Source organism: Nicotiana tomentosiformis, chromosome 10 (assembly GCF_000390325.3).
Source record: "Nicotiana tomentosiformis chromosome 10, ASM39032v3, whole genome shotgun sequence".
Taxonomy (NCBI): domain Eukaryota; kingdom Viridiplantae; phylum Streptophyta; class Magnoliopsida; order Solanales; family Solanaceae; genus Nicotiana; species Nicotiana tomentosiformis.
Window position 1 is genome coordinate 14,001,492 of NC_090821.1, and position 12,600 is coordinate 14,014,091.

The following is a 12,600-nucleotide window of genomic DNA, read 5'->3' on the forward strand; positions in this document are numbered from 1 at the left end:
CAACAAAAGTGAGTAGTTCCACACAATAAAATTTAAGAACACTTAGAAACTCAAGATAGAAAGAATTCACTCACTCTGAGAAATAATATTCATATGCCACAAAAGATACACCATAGGCTTGCCCGTAGTATACTACTCTACTAATCGAGTTCATTCAGTCTAGGATCAAGTAGGACTTTATTTGATTGTAATGTAGGCTACGGGGCGGGTAGGATATATTTAGATATAAGAGTGACTACACCTCCCTAAGCACTTTAATACATATACTTTAACATTCAAACCCCATACTTATGTCAAACCAAACTCCACCTTCACATCAACATATATTACCACATACTTCTTTAAGCACAATTACATCAAGAGTCACCACTTATCAAGGAATATTGTTTTTCATAGCAATACAACTATTTTTTCCTTTTCTTTCTTTTTCAATTCAAGTGGCTCTTACTTTTTCAAAATAGTGCACATTTCTCCTTATTTCATTATTTCCACTCAAAATCCAAACCAACCACCTCACACTTTAACTTTTACATAGTTCATAACAATTCAAGTCCTCATGAGAGGTTAGAAGGTTCAAATAGATGGTTAATTCAAACAAATAGATAAGACTTGTAATGTGATTGCCAAAGAAACAAGATTACATGCTCAAAGAGGTTAACTACGATACATAACAATTAGGCAGGTAAAATATACATATCTGGCTCAACAAAGAAACCCCTATATCACTTCCAAGACTGAACAAACCTACCATTTCGCTTTTGCAAATACACGGGGCAAGTTCTAGGCATCAAATGTAATGCACAGAATAACACCCAAACTTCACACACAGATGGCACATAACTCAATCAGAATTGGATTCATCAAGACACTCTAGTCAAAGCAGTTAAGCAAATTTAAAATTATACAATTTAAGGTACTTATACAAGAGTCAAAAACTAAGCCTAAGCGTCACAACCAAAGTACTCATTATTCCCAAGGCATAACAAAGTCAAGAGATATTGCTTCAATTCAAAACACAGAACAATGGATCCTATTCCTTAAAAAAGTAAAACTAACTACATCCGGTTCAAACAAAACCCTTGAAAAAGAACCGCGGCACAAAGAAAAATCAAGGGTGAATTGCTACACTACCTAACAAAAGAAAATATTTTGTCTTTTTCCTTTCACCTTAAATCCCTCAAGAAAATTGTCTAATAGATCCATCGTCAGGAAAAGTCCAATCTTTTCTATTTTTGTAAAAAATAAATTATTCAATTAAACTAACACAACTAAAATAGCATTAAAAGTCACCCACACAATCTTCTCACCCCACACTTAAAATTGTGCATTGTCCCCAATGCACACCCATACATACAAGAGGGTAAAAGAAACTCCCTGGTAGGCCAAAGGCCGAAGCACTAGCATCTCATGGGATACTCAGACTTCTCCCAGGCCCGGTCCTTCATGCGGGTACTTCACACTTAGTTCCAACCATCTGGTTTGCTATTGCATCCTTCCAATGGCTTTACTTTCCATGCTCCTAAAAAAATCAAAAATCGATACTACAAGAATAATACAATAATAATAATAATAATAATAATAATAATAATAATAATAATAATAATAATAATAATAATAATAATAATAATAATAATAATAATAATAATAATAATAAAGTAAAGCTGGGTTGCCTCCCAACAAGCTCTTGATTTAACGTCGCGGTACGACATGAACTACTTTTTGCCTCCACCTCGAGCTTATGAATTGAACCCCAAGTTTTGATTCAAGCTTATGATTATGCTCCTGGGGTGGTGAAACGAATCTAACTGGCCCAAGGAAATAATGTAGTATTCTGCACTTCTTGGCCTTTAGATGATGTGTGTAATTCCGATTTTCTGGCAAGAAGAATTCCAGAATGCATGCACCTTGTTCCTCATTCCTTGACTCCTCAAGTGGCTCGGATGACTCTATTTCTATATCATAATCCAAACACAATGTGGAAAAATGCTTGGAGTGTGGACCAATGCGCTCAACTACATGAACATTGAGACTGTCTACATCCTCAACACCAATGACACTAGAGTCAGCTAAATATTTATCATCTACGTCCTTGGTTGACTCTAGTATCTCTTCTACAACATCGACATCCTCAAAATCTAGTTCGATTGATTGTTGGTGTTCTACTCTGACCTCCTCCGTTAGCACCTCGATTTCTGCATCTAATACATGCTCCTTTTGGCTACTATCCATAAAATTGCCTTGCTGAGCATTAAAAGCTTCAACCACTTGACTCATTTGAGCCTCCAAATTGCGAATAGTTTCCTCTTGCCTTTCTATCTGCAGTTGTTTCTCATAATTTTGTTCCAGCAGACACTTTAACATATCTTTGATCTCCTTCAGGTCAGCTTTTCTGGGTTCTTTGTTTCTATTAACTTCACAAGAAAACGACGAACCATCAAAGTAAGGGGTTGGGGGAGGATAAGATATATAAGCACAACCATGAAACTGACCATCTTGACCACCACACATATCACACATATTCCACACATAAGATTGAGTTGGTGCACATAACTCGCTCTCGGAAATATTTTAATAATTTTACAATGGGTGGTTTCCTCTAAAATATGCATAAGGAGTATCAAAAGTAGAGTTACCAATATCAAAACTCTCATAATTCCAAGATGCCATGTCTCTCAAGTAAAAAATAAAAATTTAAAAAATAATCAAATACAAGAAAACAAAAACAAAAGTTCAAACTTGCAACCTAGAAATATGTACACCTACACCGTTAGTTCTCCGGCAATGGCGCCAAAATTTGATCAAGCCCAACTATGCCTTATAATAAGGACTAAGCGGTCTCTGCAAATATAATCCGGTCTAAGAGTCCGGAGTTGAATCCCACAGAGAACTAAGGTTTCACCATAATTATTCAATATCGCTAAGAAGACAAGCTCGAATAAATTTTTAAGTTATAAAGATTAAGATTCTTATATCTAACTAATTAACTAAGAAACAAAAGTAGTAAATTAACAACTAAAGATACTAAGGGTTGGTGATTAAATTTAGGAGGTCTAGAGTTATGATTTTTCCAAATGTTGGAATCCTTCCCGCTATGTTCCCTACAATTTCACCTATGTATTCTCTACTAATCGTGATCACTTTAGGTACCGTAATTCTCTCTCGAGCAACTATAACAATTTACCAGACATATTCTCTCGAACTACGCTAGTTGGCTTTATCTAACTGCTCATTATGACCACGTCAAGGCTTTGTTATTTCTAAACCTACCTTTAAACCCGATGTATTGATTTCTCACATACGTTAGGAGTGACGTTGTTCAACAACCACTTAAATATGTATCCTTTCTCAAGCAATACATAATAAATAGGCACAGTCAATCGATGGCCATTCAATCAACTGAAATAAGCATGTAGTTGAACAAATAGACAAATTCAAGGGTTAAATTATGTTAAAACATAACAAGAATTCATCCTCCAAGAGGTTTCATCAAAATACTAGATAAAAAATTAGCTAATCATAATAGTATGCATAACTACAATACTAGAATTTATAGCCAATAATGGAAATAGGAAGAAGGAAGTAAAAAACTCGTAGAAGAATTCTCCGCCTTGCTCCTATTGTGTCTCTGCCTCCTTAGGTTCAAAGTGTGTCAAAAGTCCTCAAAATACCATTTTTCCATGTATATATACCAAGTATGGTCGGGTCCAAACAATTATACCTTCTCCTACGCGAAAAAGGATACTTTTCCCGGACAGAACGTGCGCGGCCGCGCATCAACCGCGCACTTTGGCCAGTTTCTGCCTCACATGTGCGGCCAGTGCACGGCCGCACATTTTTCACCCTGTTCTGTTTGGAATTTGAAAAAACGTAAAACATGAAAGTTGTAGCCCTTTGAACTAGCTTTGACCATATATTGTGGAGCCCAAATGGAGTTCTGAGCGAAAAGTTATGTATATTTTACTAGACAGTGCGCAATATGCCTACTCGATTCTTCGTTCGTTCTAAACTGTCATCTATTGATCCCCGAACACGATCCCAGATTAATTCCTTGAGCTTTTACTCAGACTTCAAAGCTCCAAATCACTTGAATTCATTCCATAATATCTACATAGCTCGGAATCACTCCTACAAGGCATAAAACACACAATTAGTGCAAAACACTAGCGATTAAAGCTCAAACTCAATTAAAGTGTAGTAAATTAGAGTGTAATAAGCGACTAAAATACGTAATTATAGCCTATCATCACATGTCTCTCTTTGAGTCTTTTTCTTTTCTAGCAAGCACGAAATTTCTTTGGTGAATTTCGTTTTAGGGTGATGGTGAAAGCGTCAGATTTGTTAGGGTTTTTGGAAGCAGATTTTGGGTTTATACTTGTTTCTATATTCGTATTTGATTTTTCAGAATATAAAAGGTGATTTCGTGCTGTTAATACAAGGAGATACATAGCTAATATAAGGAAATGGTGCTAAATATTAGGACTTTGATTTATACAAGGAAGAAATTTATTTGATTTTAGTGTCTAAATATTAGTACTTCCTACATAATTCAAATATATGAAGTTTTAATAAATACATTTTTAATTAATTTAAAGTCCTACATATTAGGAATAATGTTTAAATGATAATTTTATCTAATGTGAACTTGTTTTTAAGGGGAAAATAAATTGAATGAAATTTCACTAAGATGTTTTGTACTTTTTATATAGTACTAGTTTTAGTGTACGTGCGTTGCACGTGTGTGTCGCGTCAATTAATAAATATATTTATATGTAAGAAGAATAAATTATTGAAAAATAAAAATTTATATCAAAATAAATTAACTATTTTCTTAAGGAAATAATTTGTAAAAGATGATTAAAATTTTAATTGATTTTAAATTTTATATATTAAGACTTCTGATATGGTTCAAATAATATATATTGGATAAATAAAACTGATTTGAAAATCCTAAATAGGTAAATATTTGGAAATTAACACATGAAATAATTATTGGTCGTATACTAGCTTATTTTAACTCTAATTCCGCGTCTACCTTTACTTTTAGAGTAATTAATAGTACTGATACAAAAAATAAATAAATGGACGAATCAATACTTTAAATTTAAAAGTAGTATGTCTTGAATCCAAATCTAACGCTTAGTGGCGAGATATTTAAACTTTGAAATTTGAATTCCTAAAATGTATTTTAACGTGAAAAATAGTTCTTATATTTGATTCCTAAATATTAGGATTTTCAATTATAAAAGGAAAACTCTAGTTGATTTAAATGTCCTAAATTTTGGGATTTTCTCCTATAATAAATAAAGTTTTAGTTGATTTCAAAATCTTAAATATTAGAAAATTAATAAAATGACTATTTTATTCAATGTAAGTTCTATTTTTAAAGGGTAAAAAAGGTGAACAACATTTCGCTAAGGGTCTTCGTTCTTTTAATATAGTATAAATATAGATATAAATATAGATATAGATATAAATAGATCAACAAAATTTTAATAGGACGTTTTACCTATTCAATAAGGACTTTCTAATTATTTTAAAAATAAATATAGAAGGACTTTCTAATTGAAACTTTATTGCAAATCGTTCCGTACTTAGTACTCAAATATCGATTTGAAAGTCATTTTTCTAACTTACATTGATATTTGAATCTTTCCTTACTTAGTATTCAAATAAAGTCTTTTGATTATAAAATCGAATGAAGATATGACTTATATATCCAAATAAGGAAAAAATTGATAATAAAGTTTGGTTTATTTTAAAGTCCTAATTATTAGGAGGACAATTTAATTTACAATTTAGTCTAACGTGAAATTTATATTTAAAGAGTAAAAAAGGCGAACGACATTTCGCTAAAGGTTTTCGTGCTTTTAATATAGTATAAATAAATTAAATAAATATAAGTATATACATATAATTGATTTTTGTGAGAAAATTCATATTATGAAGGGAATTACTCGTAGAAAAACTATCTTTTTTCAAAAATCCCACAATTTCTACCAATTTTCATGTTTAAATCCATATATAATCCATATATTTAGCTCACAATGAGTAGAGATCACTTACCTTGTGATGGATGATGAAAACCCCCTTCAAAATCGCCCCAAAACCGGCTCCAATGTGAGAAAAGAGATGAAAATGAGCCAAGTCCCGTTTGAAACCTTATATTCTGCCTAGGTGACCCTTCTTCGCGATCGCGGAAACATCCTCGCGATCGGGAAGGCCAACCAACCTCATCCACGAAGTCCTCCTATGCGAACGCGAAGCTCAGCCTGCCCAAGCCTACGCGAACGCGAGCCTAGCTCTGCGATCGCGAAGGCCATACCCTGTGTGAACTTGATCAAAGTCACACGATCATGATGAACAACCTTCCAAACCTAGGCCAGCCCCGCTAACACATCGCGTTCGCGACCCTCACCACTTGAACGCAAAGAGAAATCTAGCGAAGCTCAGCGATCGCGACACCCTTTCCGCAATCGCGAAGAACAAAGTCTTCACTAGTCCACTTAACCCTTCGCGATCACGACCTTTCATCCACAATCACGTTGAATACCAAACACAGCAAAATTAGCAGCTCCAAAACATAGAGAAATGATCTGAAACCATTCCGAAACACACCCGATGCCCCGGGGACCCCGTGCAAACACACAAACAAGTCCCAATACATTATCCAAACTTATTCAAAGACTCGAAACACCAAGAATAACATAAAAACCACAAACGACAATAAAAATCCTTTTATTAACTTTCTAACCTTCAACCTCCACCGAACGCGTCCGAATCACACTTAGACATTCTGGATCACGACCAAACTTCACGCATAAGTTCCAATCAATAAAAAACCTATCAGATGTCCCCGAAATACTACCTATAGTCCGATAACACCAAAGTTTACTCTAAGTCAAACTTAGAAAATTTTAAAACCTTCAAAATACAAACTTCCGATATTAAGCGCCGAAAATTCTCTCAGACCTTTTGATACTCAACCCGAACATACGACCAAATCCAAAATCACCTTAAGAACCTATAGTAACCTTCAAATCTTGATTCCAAGGTCGTTTAGTCCATTGGTTAATTCTTCCAACTTAAAGCTTCTGAATTAAGAATTATCTTTCCAAATCAACTCCGAACTGCTTGTAAATCAAAATTGACTATTCACGGTGAAGTTACTCATGGTCTCAAACTGCCGAATGACATGTTAGAGCTCAAAACGACTGGTCAGGTTGTTACATATTGCCATAAAATATGGGGACCTTTTCCATCATCACCCCATAGTTTTCCATTTGTTGCTCGATCTAGAGCAGCTGAGAACAACATGATGCAACAGCTATATACTCAGCTTCAGCAGTCGATAAGGCCATATAATTTTGTTTCTTAGATGCCCATGACATTAAGCATGACCCAAGAAAGTGGGCCATTCTTAATGTGCTCTTCCTGCCCACCAAGTACCCAGCATCTGTATATCCAATCAATTCAAAGGAGTCTCCAGTTGGGTACCAAAGAACTAGGTCTTAAGTACATTTAAGGTATCTCATGATTCTTTTAACGACCTTCAAGTGCGATTCTTTTTTACTTTACTGGAATCGAGCACACAACCCCACATTATACACAATATCAGGTCTACTTGTAGTCAAGTAGAGCAAGGAGCCAATCATACCCCTATACTTCTTTTCATCAACATGTGTACTAGGTTCATCCATATCCAGCCTAGTTACTGTAGCAATAAGAGTGTCAATTATTTTATCATTGTCCATATCAAACCTTATGAGTAACTCCTTGGTGTACTTCTATTGGTGTATCATGTTTCCCTTTTCTGTCTACTTGACTTGAAGCGCAAGGAAGAAGTTTAATTCTCCCATCATGCTCATCTCAAATTCACTTCCCATTAGTTTAGCTAATGTATTGCATAGAGATTCGTTCGTGTCTCCAAAAATAATATAATCCACATATATTTGCACTATTATCAGGTTCTTGCCACTTTTCAATAGAAACAGTGTGTTATCAAATTTGCCTCATGAGAACCCGTTCTCCAGGAGAAACTTTGACAATCATACCATGCCATTGGAGCATATTTTAAGCCATACAATGCCTTGTCCAGTTATACACGTGATCTAAAAAGTCATGGATTTCAAAACCTGGAGGTTGTCGCACAAACACTTCCTCTTTCAAGTATCCATTTAGGAAGGCACTTTTCACATCCATTTGATACAGTTTGAAATCCTTGTATGATGCAAAGGCAATGCGCATATGTATTGCCTCCATTCTTTCCACAGGAGAAAACGTTTCATTATAATCAATCCATTCTTCTTGATTGTAACCTTGTACAACCAGTCTTGCCTTATTCCTGGTAATGTTTCCTTGATCATCCAGCTTGTTTCTGAACACCTACCTAGTTCCAATGATTGTTCTATTTTGGACTGTGAACCAGGTGCCATACTTTGTTTCTTTCAAAGTGATTTAGTTCGTCCTGCATAGCTACTATCCAGTCTGCATCTACAAGTGCAGGATCCACCATGGATATGTAAGTTGAGAAAGCCATCATATTTTTGAATTCTAGTCTTGTCACCATTCCGGAGTCAACTGGTGTAAGCACATTTGTCAAGGTGTGGTAACTTTGATGTTTCCATCTCCTAGTATGAGAACCTTGAATCCCAGTGTTCTCTTCATGCTCAGCAAAGGATCCAGGTGTTGCACTTTCTTCCTGATTTTCTTAGACTGTTCTCCCTATCAGTGATACATCCTAAACGGTCTCTGAAGGACCTAGTTCTTGATCCTGTTCTATAACAGGCTCTGGGAGTTCATGATTTGTTTACTCCATATTGTTTTCAGTCAGGCCAAACTCACCATTATCAGCAGCCTATGTACCTTTCTCAGCCAAAAGGTTAAATTTATCAAAGATTACATGAATACTTTCCTCAACACAATTTATTCTTCTATCGTATACTTTATAAGCTTTACTATCTGGTGAGTAACCTAGAAAGACACTCTCATCACTTTTAGTATCAAACTTTCCTAAAGCCTATTTACCATTGTTGTGTTCAAACACTTGTTTCCAAAGGCTCTTAGGTGGGTTTTACATTTGATTTTCTTCCCTTAAGTAATTCATAGGGGGTATTATCAATTATTGTCCTAATCATGAATTTATTTATGATGTAGCATGTAGTGTTCACAACTTCAGCCAAAAAAGTCTGGAAGACTACTACTGATCAACATAGTTCTGGCCATGTTCTCTAGAGTTCTATTTTTTCTTTCTACAACACCATTTTGCTATGGTGTTCTAGGAGGAGAGAAATTATGATCTACACCATTTCCAGCATAGAACTCAAAGAAGTTAACATTTTCAAATTCAGTTCCATGGTCATATCTAATGCTAGCTACATGACTGTTCATTTTTCTTTGAAGTTGCTTCACAAAAGTTACAAACATATCAAAAGTTTCATCCTTGGTTGCCAAAAATATAGTCCTTGTAAATCTAGAATAATCATCAACAATTATGAACATATACCTCTTTCCACCTCTACTCTGAACCCTTATTGGTCCACATAACCCCATGTGAAGTAGTTCTAGAGATCGAGAAATACTTATCACCTTTTTGAATTTGAATGATGATCTGACCTGCTTACCTCTAACACAAGCATCATAAACTGTATCTTCCCTGAATTTTGACTTAGGCAGTCTAAAGACTAAGTCCTTGGAAATTAATTATAAAAAACTAACATGCCCAAGTCTTTTGTTCCTTAGAAAATAGTCAATATCAAGTGCACTAAGACATGAGAGTTTTTTTTCCAGGTGAAGACATGATGTCAGCTTTGGAAACTATTTTATGACTTTTCCCTTTGAGAACCAAGTTTCCTGAGTTTTCATTTATAATCATACAATTCTTAGAGGTAAAGAGAACCCGGTTCCCTTTGTCACACATTTGAGACACACTCAAAAAAACAATGCCTAAATCCTTTGAAAAAATACACATTATCAATAGCATGAGAGTGGGACTTACCAACCTTACCTATGCCAATTACATTTTTCTTTTTGCCATTTTAAAAGCCCACACTCCCTCCTTGATAGGTCTTAGTGAGAGGAAATTATTTCTATTTTCGGTCATATGGTGAGAGCAAGCACTGTCAACATACTACCAGTTTTTGATTTTTCTCACCTTAGTCTATTCATGGGTTAGTTTTAGAAACCTAGATATGCTTGGGTCCTTTCTTTGAGCGAAAGAATGAATAACATTCTTTTTAGTCCATCCTGGTAGTTTATTACCCTTTAGTAAAGGACCAGGTTTCACTATTTTCCTTTTCTCAACATCTGTAATATTTTTCAAGCCTTCTTGGATTCTGGATGAACATGTTTCTTTGAAGTGTCCATTATTTCCACAGTGAGTATAAAGACGATTGTCAAGAATGTCCACATATTTACTATGTGGATTGTATGGAGTCTTTTCCTTAGCATGTCCTAGACCCTTTTGTTATTACTGTGGTTTTCATACATCTTGAACATTATTTGGGAAGACCCGGTCCATTTCAAGTTTCTTTCTAATTCAAACTTAGCCTTATCTAAGTTTGCTTGAAGTGTCCTAGCCTTTTCAGATTCAACTAGAGGTTTGTTACTCCATCCATTTCAATTTAAATGACATATTTCACTTATTGAGAGTCAAATTGTGTGCAGTTTGACCAATATTTTAAAATATACTCCCTCCGTTTTAATTTATGTGAATCCATTTGACTGGGTACGGAGTTTAAGAAAAGAGAGAAGACTTTTGAACTTGTGATGTAAAATAAAGCACATATATTTTGTGTGGCTATAAATCATTGCATAAGGGTAAATTATTTCCAAATAAGGAAAGAGGTCATTATTTTTGGCACAAACTAAAAAGGAAATAGGTTCACATAAATTAAAACGGAGTGAGTATTTTTTATCATATTGAAATGAGAAAAATTGTAACTTACAGTATTTTTCGTACAGTTTTTGAACATCTAAAGTTTAATTTTTAAATTTTGAGTTGAACTAATCTAATTTAGTTTCAAAGTTTAGTCAAATTGACTCTTGATAAATGAAATATTTCATCTAATTTGAAATAGAGGGAGTATTAGTTTCTTTTAGTTCACTTTCTAGTTTCTCATATAAGTCAGTGGATATGTCCTTACCTTTATTTGGAGCATTGAGCAATTTGTTATTCTCAATTTCTAAAGAAGCCTTTTCATCATCTAACATAAGAATCTAGTCCTTGAGATCTACTACAAAGACCTCAAGATTTTCTCTACTTATTTTCAGGTCTTTGTGTTCAAGCCTAAGTGATGCATGGTCATTCGTTAATTGCTCTTTTTCATCAGAAATCTTTAGGTATGTATCAATCAAGACACCTGACAAGGAAATCAATTTATTTTTAGAGTATGTGTGGATCTTGTCCTTGATGTCTTGAAAGCTTACCTTAGGTTCTTCTTCCTCATGGGCATTAAAGTATGAATTTGCCAATAATGCCAGGAGATCTTCAGATTATAAGTCACTATCCTCTTTGTCCATCAATGACTGATCTTCCTCTTCACTTCCATCATCATCATCATCATCATCATCAGACTCATCAATTGAGGATGATTGCATGACAACCATAACTCTTTTCACAATTTTGTCCATTGCCTTATTTGTTATTCTTCTTCCAGGAACCCGGTCTTTCTTCTTTTGCTTTCCTTTATTAGAATTGTTCTTCTTCCACTCAAGTTCCCACAAGTAATAGTCTTTGATGAAGTGATCTTGTTTTCTACACTTGTAGCATCCATCAGTGTTGTTATTATTTTTTTCCACAACCTTGGATTTGGATGAACTACCTTTCTTTAAGAAAACACCTTTCCTTATTGCCCACTGAAAATGTCTAGTGAGCAATGCCATATCATCTTCTTCAATGTCCTATTTGTGGGTGGTCTTGAGCACCAGGTTCTTGGTCTTGTGAGGTTCATAAGTTTGTCGATCTGGGCGATCCTGATTGAGTTTTAACTCATAAGTATCCAAGTTTTCAATAAGGTCGTAAAGGTCATTGTATTCTGATTTCTACCTTCAATGATTGCATTCACCTAGCTGCCCCATGATGGTGGCAGTATGCTCAGAATTTTCCTCACAATTTTGTTATGAGAAATAACTTCTCCAAGAGATATTAATTCATTGATAATTAAAATGAGCCTAGTATTCATCTCTAGGATAGTATTCCCCTCTTTCATCTTAAACAGTTCATCTTGCTTAGTTAGCATGTCAATCTTTGACTGCTTCACTTGAGAGGTACCTTCATGAGCACACTACAGGGCATCCAATATGACTTTTGCATCTCTGCAGGTAGATATTCTATTGTATTCATCCGGACCAATTCCACAGATCAGAATCTTCTTAGCTTTGGCATTCTTTTGAACTCCTTTAACATCTTCTTCGGAATATTTTTCTCTTGGATTTGGTCAAGTGGGGACACCATTATCATCAAACAACATAAGAATCTTTGGTCCTTTTTCAACATTATTCCAAAGTTCTAGGTCTTCTCCTTCCAAGAAATCGTACATCTTTTCCTTTCGCCATCCTTAGTATTTTTCATTAAATAGTGGTGGCCTAATGGTTGATTGTCCT

The 12,600-nt window shown here is 34.8% G+C and overlaps 1 protein-coding gene across 1 annotated transcript; it reads right to left on the minus strand.

Moving 5' to 3' along the window:
* Nucleotides 1-11,490: 11,490 nt before the first annotated feature.
* Nucleotides 11,491-11,880, minus strand: LOC138899787 (uncharacterized). The gene has a single exon (XM_070186478.1). It carries the CDS (start codon nucleotides 11,878-11,880, stop codon nucleotides 11,491-11,493), a length of 390 nt encoding a protein of 129 aa, XP_070042579.1.
* Between the last annotated feature and the right edge of the window lie 720 nt (nucleotides 11,881-12,600).

Bases quoted from the DNA above. Each gene is read 5' to 3' on its own strand.
- LOC138899787 (XM_070186478.1), bottom strand. From the start codon at position 11,880: ATGGCATTGCTCACTAGACATTTTCAGTGGGCAATAAGGAAAGGTGTT.